Source organism: Anabrus simplex, chromosome 1 (genome assembly GCF_040414725.1).
Source record: "Anabrus simplex isolate iqAnaSimp1 chromosome 1, ASM4041472v1, whole genome shotgun sequence".
Classification (NCBI taxonomy): domain Eukaryota; kingdom Metazoa; phylum Arthropoda; class Insecta; order Orthoptera; family Tettigoniidae; genus Anabrus; species Anabrus simplex.
The window spans coordinates 1,255,517,320-1,255,540,617 of record NC_090265.1 but is presented as its reverse complement, the minus strand read 5'-3'; the positions used below and the strand labels follow the sequence as shown (position 1 = coordinate 1,255,540,617).

At 39.8% G+C, this 23,298-nt stretch overlaps 1 protein-coding gene across 1 annotated transcript in view; it reads right to left on the bottom strand.

Annotated features, from left to right (window-relative positions):
* Positions 1–23,298, bottom strand: part of LOC136858625 (centrosomal protein of 120 kDa) — a 453,009-nt gene that overhangs the window by 178,789 nt on the left and 250,922 nt on the right. Inside the window, exon 7 of the mRNA XM_068228779.1 lies at positions 9,887–10,130. Coding sequence (XP_068084880.1) covers positions 9,887–10,130 — 244 coding nt within the window. The remainder of the gene's footprint in view (positions 1–9,886; positions 10,131–23,298) is intronic.

Here is a 23,298-nt window from a genome sequence, read left to right as displayed (position 1 = left end):
AGTAAGTGATATTCGGGTAAGGGGAGATAACGAGGAAGAGATAGGAGATTATAAAGTGTACTTGACGGGTGTTAGAAAGGGAAGGGCAGAGTCTGGGGTAGGGCTCCTTATCAGGAATAACATTGCACGCAACATAGTTTCTGTTAGGCACGTAAATGAGCGAATGATGTGGGTACATTTGTCAGTTGGAGGAATTAGGACAAGAATTGTGTCCGTGTATTCACCATGTGACGATGCAGATGAGGATGAACTCGACAAGTTTTATGAAGCATTGAGTGACATCGTGGACAGAGAATGTAGGAGTGCGAAATTAACCTTTTGTTTATGTTTCATAAATATTTGTAAATTCAGTGTTATTCTTTAAGTTTAATTCAAAATGTACACATTTTTAACAACACTTGCCGATTTTGAATTGTACAGCTGAGCATGTCCTCAAGAGAAGGTCAAAACTGGTACCATAAACATCAAATGTTGTAATTTATAGTCATTTCATTTTAGTATCGTATGGAGTGGTGGATGATTTCCCTTTTACTCTCCTAAAAAAGTGTCAGTATGGATCGAATATGTTCTTACATATGAAGGTAACACATAAACGCAGGATGTCTGTGATGTAGTGATGGGACATTCGATTCATTTTACTGAATCAATTCATTTGATTCCGTTCACGTTACTGAATCGATACAGTGATTCGATTCACGGCTCATTGGTCACCGCTCCTACTGCATCTGTGTAGTATGTGCTGGTAAGACAGCAGCAACAGCATTCAGTGCTCGCAGCTGCCATCTGATCTTTATACTATGAACTCCTTTCTTAGAAAAAATGCTAGTTACTCTAATACATCGAAGGTTTCCGGCGACGCAGGGTGGGAAAGGTTAGGATTAGGAAGGTAGCAGCCATGGCCAGAATTAAGGTACAGTCCCCGCATTTCCTGGTGTGAAAATGGGGAAACTACGGAAAATCATCTTAACGGCTGCCGACGGTGGGATTCGAACCCACCATACCCCGAATGCAAGCGCATAGCCACGCGATATTAACCGCACGACAACTCGCTCAGTCATTTTTGAAAATATGTATTTTTCTATCAGCTGAGGTTTTTTTTAAAATCGTCATATTTTGTATAGGCTACCCGAGATGTACAGTAGCCCGCTGGTTTTCTGATTCAACATACTGTTATTGCATCTCTCCACATGATTGAAGTCTTGTGCAACGATGTGACATATGAACTGAGAGAATACTGAGCCGTTCTTCCCAATATAAAACAGGTACTTTTGAGTGGTCATGAGCATGACTCATAGTCACAGGGCAGGCTAGAGTCGAGTTTAACTGTCAAAAGTCAACTAAGTTATAATACTAAGATTCATTAAACTAATAAATAGCATAACCTAATAGCCTACCTACTTACTAGCTACTTCAGAATTATGTTGTGACTACCCTTTTAACACTGCAAATAAATCCATCTATTATTTAAACCTCCCTGTAAGAAGAGGACAGTGAATGCAAATGGGCATTATTTTCAAATGAGCTGAGCTCGAGAGTCCATTATAGCATACAATTCTTTCAGTGTAGCATGGCTCACTGTATGTCTCGCTGCAGTGAGCCGATAAGGAGCCGTGCGTATCTTGTGTCTCACTGAGCCGGCTCGTTCATGATTCTTTCGGTGTGCCATGGCTCACTGTATGTCTCGCTGCAGCGGAAGCTCAGCTCCCCGTCAACGTCCTGTGAGCGCGCCACTCAGCACTGTCCGCTGGGAGTATGCTGAATCGTGTGCCGTGAGCTTGCCGTTCCTGTGAATCGATTCACTCGGACACTTGAATGAATCGATACACTGCTTCGAATCATGCATTCAGTAGCCAACACTACTGTGATGTACCGTTGAGCCATCAAGAGTTCCCTCAACCACTACCAGCCGTGACCTGAAGTCATACACTGTGGCTCCCCACACCATGACACCAGAATTAACATCACTGTGCCTCTCCAAAACAATGGAAGAATAGGACTTCTCCGTAAGTCGCCACCATACTCGCAGATGATGCACATCCAGGGTAATGTAGAACCATGATTCATCACTGAATACAATGCGATGCCATTCATCAGCAATCCATGTTTCCCAGTCACAGCACCTCTCCAGACACAACCATTTATAGTTTGGTGTTAACAGCAGCCCTCGTCTGGCTGCTGCTAGTCTTCGACCAATGGTGTGGGATGACACAGAATGTTGCAGGGAGTCCATTACTTGTTCTCGGATGGCAGGCGCAGATATGACGTGGTTACGATGTGCATTTTTTATTTTTTTATTATTATTTTTATTTTTTTATTTTTTTGCTATTTGCTTTATGTCGCACCGACACAGATATGTCTTATGGCGACGCTGGGATAGGAAAGGCCTAGGAATTGGAAGGAAGCAGCCGTGGCCTTAATTAAGGTACAGCCCCGGGATTTGCCTGGTGTGAAAATGGGAAACCACGGAAAACCATCTTCAGGGCTGCCGACAGTGGGGCTCGAACCCACTATCTCCCAATTACTGGATACTGGCCGCACTTAAGCAACTGCAGCTATAGAGCTCGGTACGATGTGCTTGGTGCACAATACGGCAATCCTCGCTTGTAGTGGTCAGACGTGGTCGACTGTAACCTTGACAACTTTTATGCCTGCCCTCACATTCCCATGCAGTCCAACATCGGCCCAGTGTCACATACGAATGCCCCACAAATCTGGATATTGCACAATTCGACAAGCCAGCCAAATTCTGTCAGGTGCTGATAATGCTGTCCACATGAGCATGCAGCATCTCTGTGCCCTTCACAGTGATCACTCAACATCTGATGCTGTTCACGCCCCTTATATACCCTACCAAGCCTGTTAACAGCACTTAACATGAACAGCATTAATGCACTCTGGTGGTCATTCTATCTGTCACAGAGAATTGCAAATCTAATCATTTATATACCTGCAAATGGTGTATATGTGTACAAAGTCACATCAACATCCGAACATTTCTTCTGGGTGCTTCAATATTTTTTTATTATTATACATAATACTCTACATCCGCTTTTCAAGCAATACCATGAAGAACATGCATAGGCGCTTGCACCTCCGAAATTGTGCCCATAATGCCCATAATGTAGGTTTAATGTAAAACAACAGCTAAAAGGTTTCCACCTATTCAATATTATTTATTGTAACCTACAAATAAAGTTACATATATTTGAAACTAGTTTCGGTCTTGCTAGAGACCGCCATCAGTTTAAAAATCACTAAAGTTAATGCAAGACATGCATTATAATAGATAAAATTTAGGAAACAAGTTGTTGATATTTGGTGCAAGACAAGTAAACAGTTGAATGAAAAACAATCATCAAGATCACACGTCTTGTGTAAGTTCTCAAAGTTTTCTTACAATTTGAAGAATGTACTTCACAAAAGATCAGGTCAAACACTTAAAATACTAGCACTTGAAGAATCTTCCTTAATTCCGTTCAGCTGAAACAAGTGTGAACAGAATATTGTTGATGGGAAAGTGTTGAGATGTTCATTTGTTTTAAATGTGGATCATCAAAATAGTTGAAAGAGCAAAAGCAAAGAAACAGAATAGAGCTGAGTTATACTGTAGATGGAAGGAGGAAGAGAATGGAGGTATAGTGTAGGCTATGATGGGGCTGAGGGATGTAGAAAGGTGGGTGATTGCTGGAGGAAATTTGGAGAAAAATAAAAAAAGGGGTTTAGAGTACTTAATTTCTTTTTATTGAAAATAGGAATTAACAGATCAAATAAAGGGTTTGGTTTTTGACATCTCACTAAGGATGAAATATGGATTAAGGTACTGATCCACGTGGATGAAACAATTTTCAAAGTTATTGAGCAGAGAACCCTTATTAAACATTTTTAAGATTTTCAGATCTTGATCAATATTTGTGAATATATGGTTTGAGTCCATCATATGTTTTCCCATAGTTGAAAATCTATTATATTTACATGAATTTAAGTACCTCGTATCAAAGTTTCTACCTGTTTGGCCGATATAGGTGGACAGACAGCTGCTACATTTAAGCATACAAACACCTGATCTATAGAATTTATTATTATTATTATTAATTGAGTTTGTGTTCTGTAGAACTGATGCCTCATTATTGTCTGTTTTAAAAGGTATTTTTATATCATGTTCTTTGAAAATGTTAGAAATGTACTGTATCTGTGGATTTTTTAAAGTGAAAGTGGAAAATAAAGTTTTATTAGTCTTGTGGTGTTTATGGTTTGTGTAGGTTTTCTTTAAATTTTCTAGCAAAGAGAATTATAGTGTCTTGAGGTTGTTAAGTCTAAAAAAATGTTTTTATGTTCAGTTTCTGATTCTAGAGTGAATTTGTTATATGGACCAAGTGTGTTTAAGTTTGAAAGGGTGGTGGTAGAGTCGGCTAAGTTCTCATGCATTATAACTATAGTATCATCTACATATCTGGCCCAAAATTGAATGTTGTTGAAAATATTACTGTTAAAAATTCTGGTATGTTCTAAATTATCAAGGTAGATTTCAGCTGAAATTCCTGAGGCCGGTGACCCCCTCGCTAGATTATTATGTTGGTACATAGTGTTGTTAAAGCTAAAATGATTGTTATTTAAAACAAATTTTAAAATAGAAGTATATTCAAGAATGTCCGGCCCCACGGTGTAGGGGGCAACGCATCCGCCTATCACCCGGCGGCCCTGGGTTCGATTCCTGGCCGGGTCAGGGATTTTTAATTGTAAATGATTAATATCCCTGGCCTGGGGACTGGTTGTTTGTGTCGTCCTTAATGTTCCTTTCCTCACATTGAACACTTTACATTTTTGCAATTTCCAAATACACGCAGGTTCCTAACATATGGTGCAAGTAGGGGCAAGAGATCTTACTAGGTCGACACCCACAACAAATAGCATTTTTTTTAAAATTCAAGAATTTCAAGTTTACTTAATTTACTGTATTTTATTAGATTCTGTTGTATAATGGAACAAACTTCAGATACATGTCAATGATATTGAATGAATGAAGTTGTTTAATTTTTAAAAGGTTGATTTTGTCAACTAATCTTTAGTGTTTCTAATAGATTTGTTGACTAGAAAAAAGTAAATTTTTTAAGAATCTCTGAATGAACTGTGATTTTTTTATATGAAGGACTGGATCTGTCATTAACTATCGCTCTACTGGGGTTGCTGGCTTTATGGATTTTTGGAAGTGTTCTGGCAGTGGGTAAGCCAGGATTCATGTTGATGAGAGAATTATATTCATATTCCACTAATATAGAAGATGATTTTTTAGTATTTGTTTGAGTTGACAATGGAGTTTGGTAGTGGGATCTTTCTTAATTGAGGAAAATGAACTATTGGAAAAGAATTGTTCTGCTTTTCTTATATATTCATCTTTGGTGATGATAGTAGAAATACCTTTATCTGCCTTAGTTATGATGAGGTTATGATCAGTAATTTTCTTTCTGAGATTGTGACTTTGTTTATGTGTGAAATTATCTTTATTAATGTGGTTATTATTAAGATTAATGGGAATATCATTATGTGATGGTTTAAGGAGGTTTTCTAATTTCTTTTTCACTTCATATCTAACTTCGTCTTGTATACTGAGTGGTAGTTTAATAATGATGATGATGATTTCTACAATGATGATGATGATAATGATAATAATAATAATAATAATAATAATAATAATAATAATAATAATAATAATAATAATAATCAACCTGGGAGGAGTCATTATGACTCTGGCAAATGGGAGTGAAATGCGTTGTTGCCAATCATCTGCAACATGAAGATATTGGATTCAGCAAGAGAATCCAACTAGCCTCTTTCACTCCAACTCCAGCACATAACCTGCAAGAGGTGCCCCTGCTAAGCCGAGCAACCCAGTGGAAGGTTGGGTACCAATCCCAGCGGGAAGTTGGGTCGGCGAACAGATCAGTGCTGGGGGCTTCAAGGCTTACAACCTTGACAGTTAACAAATGGAGAAAACGACCAACGGAAAAACTACCCCAGGTGGTATAAAATCCACCCCCAGTTTTGATGGGGCAAGCAAGCTTTTGGATTCTGGGGAGCTTGCACCTTCATGTGAGAAGAAAAAACGTTTTAAGTTCTTGGCGACCATCAACATCAACTCCCTCCTAGAGACAGGAAAACTAAAACATACGCTAGATGTTTTAACTGAACACAACATCCTGATAACAGCTGTGCAAGAGACCAGATTCCTCGATCAAGAAGTGATAGAATCACAAGGTTATCGGATCTACAAAGGGCAACCCGGTGAAAGAGTGATGAAGAATGTGCCTCACTTGGGGACAGGCTTCATAGTCAGCAGCAAAATGATCAACTCCATCATCTCCATTTCATCTCCAAATGGAAGAACGTCCACTATAGCTTTTAAAACTCTCAACAAATCATACACAGTTGTTAACTTCCATGCACCTACTAATGACACCAACAGGAAAGATATTGAAAATGTGGAAACCTTTTGGAGGGTACTCGAAGAGACAATGGACCGGATCCCAAAACACCACATAACTATTTTAATGGGCGACTTTAACGCCCAGATTGGCAAAGAGAGAAAATTCAAGAACATAGTTGGAGATTACTCAGCCCACAAGAGGACCAACAGGAATGGAGAAAGGCTGATTGACCTGTGCAGAAATTACAACTTAGTCCTCAAATCTACAGCTTTCAAACGCCTTCCTAGGAAAGCCATGACTTGGAGATGTCCTAACCCAATGCTTGGGGAATTCCAGCTGGACCACGTAGCCATCAGTAGAAGCAACAGCAAAGAAGTGCTGAATGTCAAAGTATTGAGAAGCACAAACATTGATTCAGACCACTATCTTTCTTTGATCAAAACAAATTTCATCCCTCTTAAAAGCAGCAGGGAAAACCACTGCATCAAGTCGCGAATTCCAAGGTTCAATCCAGCCAGGCTGAAAGATAACAATAACTTCACCGAGACCCTGGCTAAAAACAAAGACAAAAAAGATTGGCCCCAACTACAGAAGGCACTAATAGATGCAGCGACAACCACCATCCCGGCAGTCAGAAAGAACAAACATCCATGGTGGACAACTACTTGTGACAAAGCAATAGAAGAGAGAAAGCAAGCATGGCTAAAATGGAACCGTAACAAAAGTCTGGAAAACCATAAAAAACTTCTTAGAAGTTAGGAAAACTGCTACTAAAATTATCAGGAACACCAAGAGGCAGTACAATAAAAATATCATTGAACAAGCAGAGAGGGATTTTCAAAGAAACAACACTAGAGACTTCTACCAAACTTTTAAATTTCTAATAACACCCTACTCAGCCCCTACACTTCACCTTCGGGGAGCTGACGGAAATCTGAAAATGAACAATGAAGAGTGCACCACAGTTCTAGCAGAGTATTTCAACAACCTTCTAAATTCAAGGGAACCCAAGGAGAAACTGCATTTCGAACCTCAGAATGTTACTAAGTCGGACTCTCTCCCACCAACAAAGGGGGAGATCAAGAAAGCCATTTCAGAATTGAAATGTAACAAAGCAGCGGGCGAGGATGGAATCATAGCAGAGCTCTGGAAATACACTGATGAGGAGTCAATCCAAAGTATCCATGAAATCATATCAAACATCTGGGTGACAGAAGCGTTACCTAGCGACTGGACCTCAGCTATCATCCACCCGTTACACAAAAAAGGCGACAAATCAGATCTCAACAACTACAGAGGGATTTCCCTTGTATCAGTGACGTATAAGATACTCTCCAAAGTATTACTCACAAGAGTAGAGGCTCAACTAGACTCCTGCATCGGAGAGTACCAGGCTGGGTTTCGCAAGTCAAGGTCATGTGCCGAACAAATCCTGAACCTCAAAACCATCATCACTTACAAAAACCTAAGCGCCTCACCCTACGTGGCAACATTTGTTGACTTTCAGAAGGCCTACGATTCAGTAGATAGAGAGTCACTCTTCCAGGCACTCGCTGAACTGGGTCTAGATAAGAAAACCTTGAATCTAGTGAAAGCAACTCTTACCAACACTACTGCCAGAATCAAATTCAGAGGGGAACTGTCCCAGAGATTTGAGATCAAAACAGGTGTTAGGCAAGGGGATGGCCTATCTCCAATCCTCTTTAATTGCCTACTTGAAAAAGTCATTCGTGAGTGGACGAAAATGCTACAGGATGACTCTGGATTGAGAATTGGCTACAAGAAAGATAAGTTAACAGTCAACTGTTTAGCCTTCGCAGACGACCTTACACTCCTGGCATCCAGTGTGGAGGAAGCTATCCATCAACTATCCTCTCTCGACCACATAGCAGCTAAAGTAGGGCTGAAGATCGCCATCAACAAAACACAGTTTATCACCAACATCAAAGATGCACCCAAATCAATCCCACTGGGGGACAAAACAGTAGAAAGGACTAACTCCTTCAAATACCTAGGAGAATGGATAACCCCAAACATGAATGAAGATCAGGCCATGAACAGCAGATGCATCAAATTGGAAAATGCCTACCACCTATGTAAGAGTACGTACAAATCCAAATCCCTCTCCCTTAACCTCAAAATCAGGCATTACACTACTGTAGTGAGACCGTCAGTACTATACGCCTCAGAATGCCTAAACATGGTAAGAAAAGGGCAACTTAGAAAACTGGAGCTGAAGGAAAGGAAGATCCTGAGAAAAATCATGGGCCCCATTAAAGAAGAAGGCAAGTACAGAATCAGACACAACAACGAACTGTACCAACAATTGGAGAGCATTACAACATCTATGAGGAAGAGGAGATTGAACTTCTACGGTCATGTCATGAGAATGGACAATCAGAGGCTCACCTCCAGAATCTTCCACACCATCTCTAGAGGGAAAGCGACTAATGCCAAGTGGGCAAGACTCGTCAGAAAAGACCTTCAAGAATTGGACATTGCTCCCAGTGAAATTTATGACAGGAATAGGTACAGAACGTTGATCAGAACATCAAACTCTCTCCAGTCACTAACAGAAAAAACAGTACGTCCGGGAGGAGGTGTGAAATGGACTCAGGAGCGAAAAGACATTCACAGTGCAAGAATGAAGGAGTACTGGTCAAAGAAGAAAGCTGCTAGAGATAAGAACCACGTGGTCCATAGCAGGCCCAAACGGAACTAAGAAAATAATAATAATAATAATAAACATATGGCCTCAGCTACAGTGATGCCATATTACTGTCTGTTCGTCAATTTCGACATTTCATTTTACTCTAGGCCTACTAGACAGGAGAGTAACCGAAATCTCTCTTGTGCGACTGTGGCTGATTTTTTTTTTTTTTTTGCTTTACGTCGCACCGACACAGATATGTCTTATGGCGATGATGGGATAGGAAAGGCCTAGGAACTGGAAAGAAGCAGCCGTGGCCTTAATTAAGGTACAGCCCCGGCATTTGCCTGGTGTGAAAATGGGAAACCATGGAAAACCATCTTCAGGGCTACAGTTATCTAGCTCCGTGGCTGAGTTTTAATTAATGTTGTCGGGTAAACTAAAATGTGTCACCAGAGATTTGTTACATGCTGATATATGACATGGGTGTCTAATGGACTATACCCTTCAAAATCCAACTACCTCTGCCGAGTTTACACCCACTATCTTGGGATATGGAAGCCGACACTGTACCACTGATCCACAGAGGCAGCTAGTGCACAAATAATGTCTAAAGAGAAAATACTAATATATTAGTTCAGAATGACATATGTGCAATTCTTAATTCCACCTGTGATAATTTTAAATCATTGTACATATGTTTTAGGAACTTGTTCAGGTATTCAGTGTCTCATTATACCGTGGAAGCAAATAAACATATTCTGCCAATTTATGTTTGAAATAAAATTTATTCAATGCAGTAGTAAGATTTTACCTGTTCTTTGGTTAGGAGTTCCATGTTTGGAATACCACATGCAAATGGAACAGCTTTGCCTTCTGACAGACACTGCAACCATATAACAGGAGGATCTTTGATTAATGAATAGTATAATTCCTCAAGTGGAGCTACCCACTTCATCTTGCATCTTATTCCTTGTAGATGTACAATAGTTTCAATTTCTTCAACCTGGATTTCATGGTAGGTTGAAATTAACGATCCTTCCTTCTTCTTTCCAAACCTTAAAAGAAAACAAAAATATACAAGTGAATCCATATTAATAATTCCAAGCAATTAGAAACAGCATTAAGAAAATAACTGACAGCAAAGTTTATTGGAAACCTCTGAACAGACTGTGGCATGAATTCAATAAATCCCCACTGATCTGCATTTAGGCTGTTGACCAGGTGGCAGATTCACTATCAGTTATTTATGTAGTATTTTCTTAAATGATTTGAAAGAACTTGGAAATTTACTGAACACTTTTGGTAAATACTTCCAATCCCTAACTCCTCTTCCTATAAATGAGTATATGCCCCAATGTATTCTCATGAATTAAACTACTACGACGACTTCTTTTACGGCCTCATTGGACCACTTCAGTCGATCATTTTCTGGCCATCTTCTTCGATAGGTTTTCTTTCCGAATTGCCCAGTATCTTGTTTTGTTTAAGGGGCCTAACAGCTAGGTCATTGGCCCTGATCTTTTCTTCGGTCCTCATCTGCAAATACTGGTACCCTTTTCATTATATGTTATTTAATTTTTATTTAAATCTTATTTTTATATTTTTCAGTTTCTTCTGCAAATTGTCCAGAGTTACTTCTAGTTCTTCCATATCCTCTCTAATTTCCTTAATCTATCCTACTTGTTGCTTCAGATTCCAGAGTTTATCTTCATATTATGATTTTCCTATTTTTAAAAATCCTATTCAAGCTTATTCATCTTCTAATGTCATTCCATGGCATCTCTCCACGTATAGCTCAGAAATATTGCTTAGTCGAGCAGCTTACTCTCAAGTCTTTCCAGTCCAAAATTTGCAACATTTATGTAACACTACTCTTTTGTCAGAAAAAAGTATAGAAAAAATTGTGCTTATTTCCTTTGGATCTATTCCAGTTCTCAGATCAAATAATTCTGGTGAAGGTCCCATACACTAATTGGGGTCTTACCAGCAACTTATAAACTCTCTCCTTTACATCCTTACTAACCCCTAAATACCCTCATAACCATATGAAGAGGTATGTATTATTTACAATCTTGTTAGTGTAATTACCCCAAGTACCTAGGTACTTACAGAGATCCCCATGAAGTATGTTCACACCGTAACACAGTAATTAAAACAGAGGACTTTTCCACTTAGTGAAACGTACAACCTGACTTTTCACCCCATCACTCAATTTCACAACACTGTCGAAATCTTTCTGAAGTTGCTGTATTTATTATTCTACAGAGTAAAACATCATTTGCAAAAAGTTTTATCTGTGAAAACAGTGCTTTACTCATATAATTTATATATATAAGAAAACAGAAAACACACAGGTCCAATAATACTGCTTTGAGGAACCCCTAATATTATAGGATAAGATAACACTTCACTTACTCTAATTCTCCAAGTTCTTTTTGCTAGAAACCATCTTCACTGATTTTCCTAAAAATCCAATATATAAGGGGTGATCAAAAAGTTTCCATTCAACAGCTGTACAGTCCTGAATCAGGATGTCAATCAGGCAAAATCACTGTGAGCACCGAGGTACTCATCTCACCGAGGTACCAGGTTGAAGATCCTTGTGTTGTAAAACACTGTGTCCTGCTGCAAGAAGAAGTCCGTAACCACCTGCAGCACAGCCTCATCCGACAGGAAGCGTTGACCATTCAAGGCCTTTCAGAGGGGAATGAAGGCGTGATAATTGTATGGGGAGATATCAGGACTATAGAGAGAGTGCTCGAGTGCCTCATACACCGCCCGTTTGTCGTTGTCCATCAGTTTTCATTTTCCGATAGATGTCCACTGGTGTTTGACCTTCGGCAGCCAAGAACAGAACAACAGCACATTGGTCCTGTTTGGACGCATTTGGTAATAATGTTGCCATAGTTCACATGGCCGCATTTAATGCACGCACCTCAGCATGACACAACTGCTACACTAATCCTACATGTCTGCGCTTACATACCCACATCAAAGTTGCGCTAAGTTGCATGTCCGCTACAGTAATGCTCTTAAACGGAAATGTTTCAATCACACCTTATATTTTTTCTTTATTTTTCCATTACGCACATTTAGCTCATACCAAGTTATTAGGCAACTTCTAAATTGAGGAAGGATTATTATGTAATAACTACAGTTGAACCTGACTTATACGTATATCAAGGGGAAGAGAAAAAACTACTTGTTACTCAGAAATCAGACTTACACAATACAACACATATTTACTGAAAAACCAATGGAATAGACCTACATGTGTAAATCCTTGCAAATAATAAATACATTAAGACAGAGAATATTACAGTATTGTGAACTTGGTCCAGCCTTAAATATATCAGATAGTTTGGCTTGTTTCACTTTTCTTGCATTGAGAGTATAAACCTCCTTTTGCAAACTTAGTAATGAATTCAAAGCATTTTCACTACAACATTTCGCACTGATCGATTGCACTTAACACTTCACTCAGTTCAGGTGTTTCAAGATTCAAGTTGTTATCTCCATCACTGTCACTATCGCTTGCAGCTGGTCCATCACTACCGCGTTGTTGGCATACATCAGCAATAATCTCTTCATCCGGCAGTTCTCTACACACAGCCAGATTATCATTGGAATGCACAAATGTACTGAATTCTATACCCCCCAGTAGCGTCAGCCAGACAAAACTTCATCCCCATAATCATCAATGGAGGCAGCCTCTTCTAGTAAGACACCAGCTTTGCGGAAACAGTTGTTGATTGTGGAGGATGACACCTGCTTCCAGGCAGCCGAAATAAAGTCCACGCCTTGTAGCAAATTGATGGAGAGAGGTTCATTTCCTGCATCACCCAGTGTTATTAAATGTTGAACCAAATATTTTTCTATAATGCACTTTGAAATTTGCAATGATGCCCAAATCAAGCGGTTGTAGAACACTGGTACAGTTAGGAGGGACAAATTCCACTTGGACATTCTCCTGAATGATTTGAGGTGGATGTGCTGCACATCAATCCATGAGAAGAAGGATCTTCTTCTGTTCTTTTTCATTTTAATATCCAATTTTTTCAACCACTGTTCCACTAGAAGCATAGTCATCCAAGAATTTCTGTTGGATTCATATTCCGTAGGTTATGTTTTCGCACCCTCAAAACACCTCGGATTCTTCGATTTTCTTATCACAAGTGGAGGAAGTTTGTCAGATCCATTTGCACTGGTGGCGAGAAGTACTGTTACACGAATTTTACCTTTCTTCCCTCCATGGCATGAGTCACCTTTTTCAGCTAATGTTTTCTTAGGAAGGAGATGGTAGAATAGTCCGGTCTCATCAGAACTGTATATGTTTGGAGGCTGATAATGGCTTACAATACCCGGCAGAACCTGTTTTTTCCAGTGTTGCATCGTGACGTCGTCCACAGCATTTGAGTCACCGCAAATTGTTCTCCCTGTGATTCCATGACGATCTTTAAATCCTTGCAACCATCCTGATGAAATCTGATGAAGCCTTGAAATCAGCAGTGATACTCGTAATTTTAGCAAAATCTATCGCCTTTGCCTTCAGCATGTCACCACTAATTGGTAGAGCTGCAGCCCGCTTTTGCTGGAACCATGTGAAAAGTGCTTTCTCCAAATCTACGTACCTTCCTTCTTGCTGACAGCTGCACTTTGCTGGTTTTTAACTCAGTTTTAAGAACTCATCCATAATAAGCGTTTATTTTACTGATAACTGTACATAGTGTGGTATAAGCAATCCCTAAGTCTGAAGCAATTTCAGTTTTTGTTTTGTGCGGATTAGCATCCACTTCTCGTATAAATTTTACTTTTTCATCTAGGGTATAACTATTCCTTTTTCTATTCACCATGGCTAATCAAAAGCAACTGAATGACGAAACTACTATTCAACAGTAAACACCAGATACCGGCACCATGGATATTTTACTTCTCCGTTGTTCTCACGAAAGAAATTCTCATAATTCAAACAAATTTACTCTATTTTCTTTTGTTTCCACACCAAAACCGCCCACTTTGCTTGTAATGTATCTTAATCTTAATCTTTAGCGGCATTGTGAAGGTAAAAAATGACGAAGGTAGAGGAAGTAAGATAGAGCGCGAAGGGGACTCACAATGTCATTCGGCAAAACTCTTTGTGTTCTGTTTCAGTACCGAAACCCGACCACTCTAATTCCTCCTACGCCGACAAAGAGGAAACTTCATAAATACAGTAGTTTCTTTGAAAAAAGCACGTGCTCATTACAATTAACGCAAAACTCAGTTATATTTCACTGAAACTTAATATGTATAACAGCGAATTAGGTATAAACGGATTACATATAAAAAAGGTTGAATTAACATGCTTTTAAATTACATTTTGCTGGGACCTAAAGAAAATTACGTACAAATACGAATGACGCAGAACAGAGTTACGTATAAAGCAGGTTCAACTGTAGTTATGTTTAGCCACCCATTCAATCATTCCTTTGGCTAGCCCAATTGTCCTCATTTTTGTCAGTAATCCCCCATGATCTAGCAATACAGTCCATTTGACCTCCTGAATCTAAGATAGCTGCTATATCTTGGTGGAATCCTACAAGCTGAGCTTCTGCAATAACCTTTCGTAAAACCAAACTGCTTTCTATCAAATCAATTAGTAATGTTCCAAATGTGTCTAATATAATCAGAAAGAATGCTTTCCCAGAGCTTACATGCAACACATCCGCTCATTTGGTACAGCTCCTTCATGCAAACAGTCATCAAATACTTACTTCAAATATCCCAATCCATGCCTTTAGTATATCTCAATAAATTTTATCAATTCTAGCTGCTTTTCTGGTTTTTAACTATTGCATCTTTTTATAGGTAAATTTCAGTGCTTTGTTAGTATTAGGCACCTTCTCTATCTGGACATTATCCCTATGTCCAACTATCTTTATACACACTGTTGACTAAATACAGTAGCCTACTTCTGCATTCTGTAAATCTTAACATATACACTCCCCTTGTTCATTTATGATTCTTAGAATGTCCTTCCTGGTATCTGTTTCTGCCTAAAGTATCTATACATCACTTCTATATTTCACTAAAATTCATATGCTTGCCAATTATTCTTGTCATCATGTTTTCGTTAGCAGATTTTTTCACTAAATTCAATTTCTTTGCAAGTTCCTTAAATCTTTCCTTTCCTCCACAACCATTCCTAATTCTGCTTCTTTCTAACCTGCACCTCCTGCTTTAACATTTCATTCCTTATTTATATTGCAGTGGATCTTTACCATTCCTCCCCACCTTGGTAGTTTCAACTTTCTTTAAACACACTCAACAGTTTCTTTATATTTCTATTTACATTTTTTCATGGATCATAATACTTTGTTACACTCCTTCATGCCACTTTTATCAACCAAATGGTGCTAACACTTCATTTTCTCTACAGATCCCATCTGACATTATCAGCTCTTATCTAGAATAATCTTTCCTCTAGTTGGTTCATGGATGAATTAGCTACTGCAAGTATCTCTAGCTAGTTGAGTCAGCAGGCACTTATTTTTCTTTACTCTGCCTCTATTCATTTATAACAGATCTAATGTTTCCTAACAACTCCACCGTTGTCCGGTACCAAGCCCGGAATGAGAAAGGAGGAGGGTTAGATGGGTTGGCAACCAGCTTATAAAAATAGCCAACGCCGAGTGTTGAGCGGCAGTAAAATACTCGACCCCCTAAGGTAGGCCATGGCTTCAGGCGGAGGAGCCTCATGGTCCCCCAGTGGAGGAGGAAAAACCTCCTATTTCTTAGTTCCCAAATGGCTGTGGAGGTGGAAGAGGTCATGCCAGATGGAATGGCTATAAAGGTGCAACTCAATTTTACTCTGAGTCTGCAGCAGTCCATTGCAGTTCTGGGGCTGGAAACTGCATGTCTCATGCCATATATGCCGCAGTGAATGGTTCCAGGACCATAGTGTGTGCGTCACTCCCTGGGAAGTTGCGATCCACCTTAAACAAACTCAAGCCTATGGCATTCTCTCCTGCTGTTCCTCTAAAAGCCCAACGATGATGGGATAAGGATGACGGAAGCAGGTTTGGGTAAACTGGAAGCTTCTAGTCTGGACCTGCATGTTGGCGGCAGATGTGTGATGGTCGCCTTCCTCAGACCCTGTGACAACTCAGGGATCCGGTCCTGCATCTGTGACTGGGCAGGCCTATTTAGGACCACCGCTGCCCACCCTGAATGGGGAAGGCCCTAGAAAATGTGGGCTAAACATCGGTAGTCAATCTCAAAACCTGTCTGGGAAACCGCATTCAGAGGGTTCCCCGAACCTGCGGTCAAAATCATGAAATAAAGAAATGCATGTTCATCACTATTGGTGCATGGAACGTCAGAACATTATTAGACAACGATAACAGACCAGAAAGAAGAACAGCTCTCATCAGCCATAAGCTAGAGAGACTCAACATTGATGTCATTGCCCTGAGTGGAACCAGATTCGCAGGAGAAGGAAAAATCATCGAGGCTTCATCAGGCTACACCATCTTCTGGAAAGAAAAGGAGGAAAATGACCGTTGCATCCATGGTGTGGGCTTTGCAGTGAAGACCAAATTGGTGAATAATCATCAACTCGCTCCCATCGCAGTAAATGAAAGACTCATGACTCTTCGCATGCCTCTTGCAGGAGGCAGATTCATTACTCTCATCTCCTCATATGCCCCCACTCTTAAGGATGAGAAGGATTCTATAAACCGCTTTAACCACCAACTGAACACAGTCCTCACCAAGGTGTCTGCTAAAGACAAGCTTGCACTACTAGGAGATTTCGATGCTAGAGTGAAGAGGGAACACCTCTTATGGGGAAAAAATTCATGGGTAAACATGGAATTGGGAACTTCAACGCTAATGGTCTGTTACCTCTTGGCCTCTGTGCTGAGCATGAGCTCTTTATCACCAATACCCAATTCCAACTGTCAAATCGCTTCAAGACCACTTGGATGCACCCACGCTCTAAACATTGGCATATGATAGATTGTGTCATCACCCAACGGTGTGAAAAGAATGATGTCCTAATCACGAAAACAGCCCGGAATATTGATGACTGCTGGACAGATCATAAACTTTTTATTAGTCGATTCAGGATTACCATCCATAAAAAGCCACAAACCCACTTCACGAATCCAACAAGGAAGAAGTTCGACACCTCTAAGCTTCATCTCGATAGTGTTGCCACAGAATACCAAAATTCTGTTCTAGAACAACTAACTCACAATCCAATCAACACAAAGGATGTAGAACGTGAATGGACCACACTTCGAAATATCATTACAGAGTCTGCACAGAAAATCATAGGCTATGAGGAAAGGAAGAGACAAGACTGGTTTGATAACAACAATGAAGAAATTTTGAACCTCATCATGGCTGAACGGGATACCTAACTATCCGTTTCTCAAGATCCATCTTACAGAGAGAAGAAAATGCATTTTCATGAACTAAAACAGAAGTGTCAGTCTGAAATCAGGTAAAGAAAGACCAACTGGTGTCTGCAAAAAGCCAAGGAACTTCGGAAATTCTCAGATATCAGGGACTTATGCAAGTTTTACGCAGAACTCCTAGCCTCTTCACATCTGCGTTGTTCCCCTTCAAACAGATTGACAGCAGAGAAATGGTCCGGCACGAAACTGCACGGTCCGGAGCAAGCGTGTCCCAGGTTTGTGGATTGGGACCTGTCCTTGCAGTGCCTCATAGGGGCTCCACGAGGTCTAGTGCTGGAAGAAAGTTCACCATACACGATTTGGTATGGAATCTGGTATCACTCACCTGACGGACATAGCCAACACATCCAAGCTGACGACCAATGGTGGATGATTCTATGCTCATGGCATGTGCTTTCTCAAGAGCAGCAATGTTGGTGACATAGTCTTCCCTTTTGATCAAAACGATGGATCGAAGTATTCGTTTGTGGAAGGGCTCAAGCTTTTTCAAGTCATGTCAGTAAAGAGTCAAAGTTTCACAACCATACAGCAATGTTGTGATGACAACATCATGATACACCATGAGCTTCGTGTTCACGGTCAGGTCTTTATTCATGAACACCCAGTGTGCTAGTCGTCCAAATGTTGGATGGGCAGCACAAATTCTCTTCTCCACATCTTGCTCACAATTACAGTGCACAGACAGGGTACTACCCAAGTAAAAAAAGTGGTCTAGCTGTTCCAGTGGAGTATCCGAGATGGAGACGTTGAAATGTGGAAGGGTTGTGCCTTGTGAAGGCTATGCCAGGACCTTGGTCTTTTGAAAATTAATGGTGAGACCAAAACGATCACAGTCTACAGTCGTGAACAAAGGGTGTAGTGTAGTCAAGTAAATAAATATAAAAATCAGCTGACCTTGTATTCCATTCATTTGTACTTCTGAGTAGGTAGTTAGTATCCGAAATTTATATTTCGCTCCCTTGATCTTTCAGTATTTATGAGCGGTTAGCTAATAATAATAAAGTTCATATTCATCGCCATAAGACCTATCTGTGTCGGTGCGACGTAAAGCCCCTAGCAAAAAAAATAAAAATAAAAATAAAGTTCATATATCCCAGTAATTGCAATTCAAGTCCCTGGAGTAGTAGTAGTAGTAGTAGTAGTAGTTTTGATAGAAATATTTGAGAAATTATTGTAGACAACCTCGTATTTTTCAGTAGGCCTAATTAAGGACACTTTTTGTTTTCTCCTTCCCGTGGAGTAGGGAAAATAATAGTAATCCACCAGCTGTAATAATCACATAACCACATTTCAGTAGAATTGTAGTGAAGATAAGGTATAATATATTAGATAGTATCTTGCCAGTTATATTCGTGTTTTTCTTCGTGTACGGCAAATCCTTTTTATACTTAAGCATTTAACCAAACGCAGTGTAGTGTAGTGTAGATACATTGTAGTATAAATACAGTACATTTAGATAGTGCCGTATCTTGCCTGCTATATTCGTGTGTTATCTTTCGTGTATATCTATTAGACCGTAATACTAATAATAATTTGTCTAAGCATTTAGCTTCGTTGGTAATCTTTGAGTACAGTAGTTCTTGCAAATTTCATTTCTGTTGTGCTTAGTAGTGACATACGGTACGGTACCGGTATCGTAATTAGGATACGTCTGAAGTAGTTTAAAAATTACTGTAGTGTACTGTACAGTAGTATATGAGTAATATCCTATTAGAATTTAGTGTGCTTATTTTATTATTGTAAAATGTTTGTGTAGTACTGGTGTAGTAGAGGTATCCGTAGAAACTCTTACTAAAATATTGTTGAAATTAGGATAGGCTTAACTGCAGTTTGGAATTGTGTAGTTCTTGTGTATTACTTTCGATATTCAGTAATTAACAGCAGCTTTTATACTGTTAGGGGTTGTAGGATAAAAAAAAAAATAGACCACGACTAAGTAGTATTGTAGTGTAGTCGTATATTAATTACCTTATTGTTGTGTACTATCCCAGACAATATATCCCTCCGTTCATTTTTTTTTTTTGCAAATAAGTTATTTTATTTTTTAATTTAAAATTTCCCCCCCGTAAAGAATGGCTAAGGAGCGCGAGTGTACTTATTGTGGGTGTGGTGAGGCATTGAGGGGTATGAGGGAGGAGTTGGAAAGTTTGAGGGAGATAATTAGGATTCTCACAGAAGACAGGAAGGAAGATAGGACTCCCTCAAACAATGTACAGGTTACAGTAGGTGTACAAGAGGGAGGGGAAGGAAAGGGAGGAGTTGTAGAAGACAGGTGGTCTAATGTTCTAAGGGGAAGGAGATTGCAGGCCAAGGGCTCTATTCAGGATCAGAATTCAGGACAGGTGTCTGTGCGAAATCGGTACGAGTCACTCCAGGTATAACAACAGAGGAAAGATGAGGGACAGGGAACTGTTGCTGAGATGCGTGGAAGTAGGAGGAAGGGAAAAGGTAGGAAAGGGAAATGTAGAGTAGAGGATAGGAAAAGACAGGTGGAACAGGGTCATGGGAAGGAGAAAAGGGAAGAGGAAGTAGCTTCTGCAGCTATCAGGAAAGATAGGGCTGACCAGGAGGGCAGGGGATCAAATGAGGTGGGTAGGGTTGAGGCTCTGGTCATGGGGGATTCCATCGTTAGACACGTGGGGAAAGTGTGTGGAGGAAAGGGAACCAGGGTAGAATGTTATCCAGGAATTAGGTTGAGGCAGATGTTGAGGAAAGTAGAAGAGAGGGAGGAGGGGAAGGAGAAGGTGGTAGTGTTTCACGTTGGTACCAACAACGTAAGGCAAGCTGATATAAGTACCAACATAGTTGGAGATGTGTGGGATCTGGTAAAAGCAGCACGGGTGAAGTTTAAGAAAGCGGAGATTGTTATTAGTGGAATACTGTGTAGGAGGGATACTGACTGGAGGGTGATTGGGGATTTAAATGAGACTATGGAGTGGGTACGTGGGAAACTGGGAGTGAAATTTCTAGATCCTAATGGGTGGGTAGGAGATAGGGATCTGCGCTCGGATGGCCTTCATTTAAACCGCAGTGGTACGTATAAGTTAGGAAATTTGTTTGGAAGGGTAATAGGGAGGTACATTCAGGGAAACGGGATGGCCTAGGGAGCGGCGATAAGGGAACAGGGAACTGGAAATCAAGTAGGGATGACATAAAATTGTTAGTGTTGAACTGTAGAAGTATTGTAAAGAAAGGAATAGAATTAAGTAATTTAATAGATATATATTTACCAGATATTGTAATAGGAGTTGAATCATGGCTGAGAAATGATATAATGGATGCAGAAATTTTCTCACGGCACTGGAGTGTGCATCGTAGAGATAGGATAGGAAAGGTGGGAGGGGGAGTTTTCATTCTGGTGAAAGAAGAATTTGTAAGCTACGAAAAAGTTAAAGATGAGACACATGAAATTCTAGGTGTAAGGCTCATTTCTAAAGATAATAGGCAACTTGATATATTTGGAGTGTACAGATCGGGAAAGGGTAGCACTGTTGCGGATTCGGAATTATTTGATAGGATAGTCAGCTATGTGGGAAACGACATGGAAAGAAATGTGATTGTAGCGGGAGATCTGAATTTGCCAGATGTGAATTGGGAAGGAAATGCGAACGACAGGAAGCATGACCAACAAATGGCAAATAAGTTAATATGGGAAGGACAGCTGATTCTGAAAGTGATGTAACCAACCAGAGGGAAAAATTTCCTGGATGTGGTGCTGATAAAACCAGATGAGCTCTATAGAGAAACTGAAGTAATAGATGGTATTAGTGATCATGAAGCTGTTTTTGTGGTAGTTAAAAATAAATGTGATAGAAAGGAAGGTCTTAAAAGTAGGACTGTTAGGCAGTACCATATGGCTGACAAAGCAGGTATGAGGCAGTTTCTAAAAAGTAACTATGATCGGTGGAAAACGGTAAATAAAAATGTAAACAGACTCTGGGATGAGTTTAAAGAAATTGTTGAGGAATCCGAAAACAGGTTTGTACCTATAAGGGTGGTAAGGAATGGTAAAGACCCACCTTATTATAATAGAGAAATAAAGAGACTAAGAAGGAGGTGCAGACTGGAAAGAAATAGAGTTAGAAATGGCTGTGGAAGTAAGGAGAAATTGAAGGAACTTACTAGAAAATTGAATCTAGCAAAGAAGGCAGCTAAGGATAACATGATGGCAAGCATAATTGGCAGTCATACAAATTTTAGTGAAAAATGGAAGGGTATGCATAGGTATTTTAAGGCAGAAACAGGTTCCAAGAAGGACATTCCAGGAATAATTAATGAACAAGGGGAGTGTATATGTGAGGATCTTCAAAAGGCAGAAGTATTCAGTCAGCAGTATGTAAAGATTGTTGGTTGCAAGGATAATGTCGAGATAGAGGAAGAGACTTAAGGCCAAAGAAGTAATAAAATTTACATATGATAACAATGACATTTACAATAAGATACAAAAGTTGAAAACTAGAAAAGCGGCTTGAATTGATCAGATTTCTGGGGATATACTAAAGACAGTGGGTTGGGATATAGTGCCATATCTGAAGTACTTATTTGATTATTGTTTGGTCGAAGGAGCTATACCAGATGAATGGAGAGTTGCTATAGTAGCCCCTGTGTATAAAGGAAAGGGTGATAGACATAAAGCTGAAAATTACAGGCCAGTAAGTTTGACATGCATTGTATGTAAGCTTTGGGAAGGCATTCTTTCTGATTATATTAGACATGTTTGTGAAATTAATAACTGGTTCGATAGAAGGCAATTCGGTTTTAGGAAAGGTCATTCCACTGAAGCTCAACTTGTAGGATTCCAGCAAGATATAGCAGATATCTTGGATTCTGGAGGTCAAATGGACTGTATCGCGATTGACATCTCTAGAGCATTTGATAGGGTGGATCATGGGAGACTACTGGCAAAAATGAGTGCAATTGGACTAGACAAAAGAGTGACTGAATGGGTTGCTATATTTCTAGAAAATAGATCTCAGAGAGTTAGAGTAGGTGAAGCTTTGTCTGACCCTGTAACAGTTGAGAGGGGAGTTCCTCAGGGCAGTGTTATCGGACCTTTATGTTTTCTTATATATATAAATGATATGAGTAAAGGAGTGGAATCGGAGGTAAGGCTTTTTGCGGATGATGTTATTCTCTATAGAGTGATAAATAAGTTACAAGATTGTGAGCAACTGCAACGTGACCTCGAAAATGTTGTGAGATGGACAGCAGGCAATGGTTTGTGAAACGGGGTTAAAAGTCAGGTTGTGAGTTTCACAAATAGAAAAAGTCCTCTCAGTTTTAATTACTGTGTTGATGGGGTGAAAGTTCCTTTTGGGGATCATTGTAAGTATCTAGGTGTTAATATAAGGAAAGATCTTCACTGGGGTAATCACATAAATGGGATTGTAAATAAAGGGTACAGATCTCTGCACATGGTTATGAGGGTGTTTAGGGGTTGTAGTAAGGATGTAAAGGAGAGTGCATATAAGTCTCTGGTAAGACCCCAACTAGAGTATGGTTCCAGTGTATGGGACCCTCACCAGGATTACCTGATTCAAGAACTGGAAAAAATCCAAAGAAAAGCAGCTCGATTTGTTCTGGGTGATTTCCGACAAAAGAGTAGCGTTACAAAAATGTTGCAATGTTTGGGTTGGGAAGAATTGAGAGAAAGAAGAAGAGCTGCTCGACTAAGTGGTATGTGGTAATTCTAAATTCCCATGGAGGGAATTAGATATTTTTCCACCAATAGAGCATATCAAAAATCAGATCAAAGATTAGA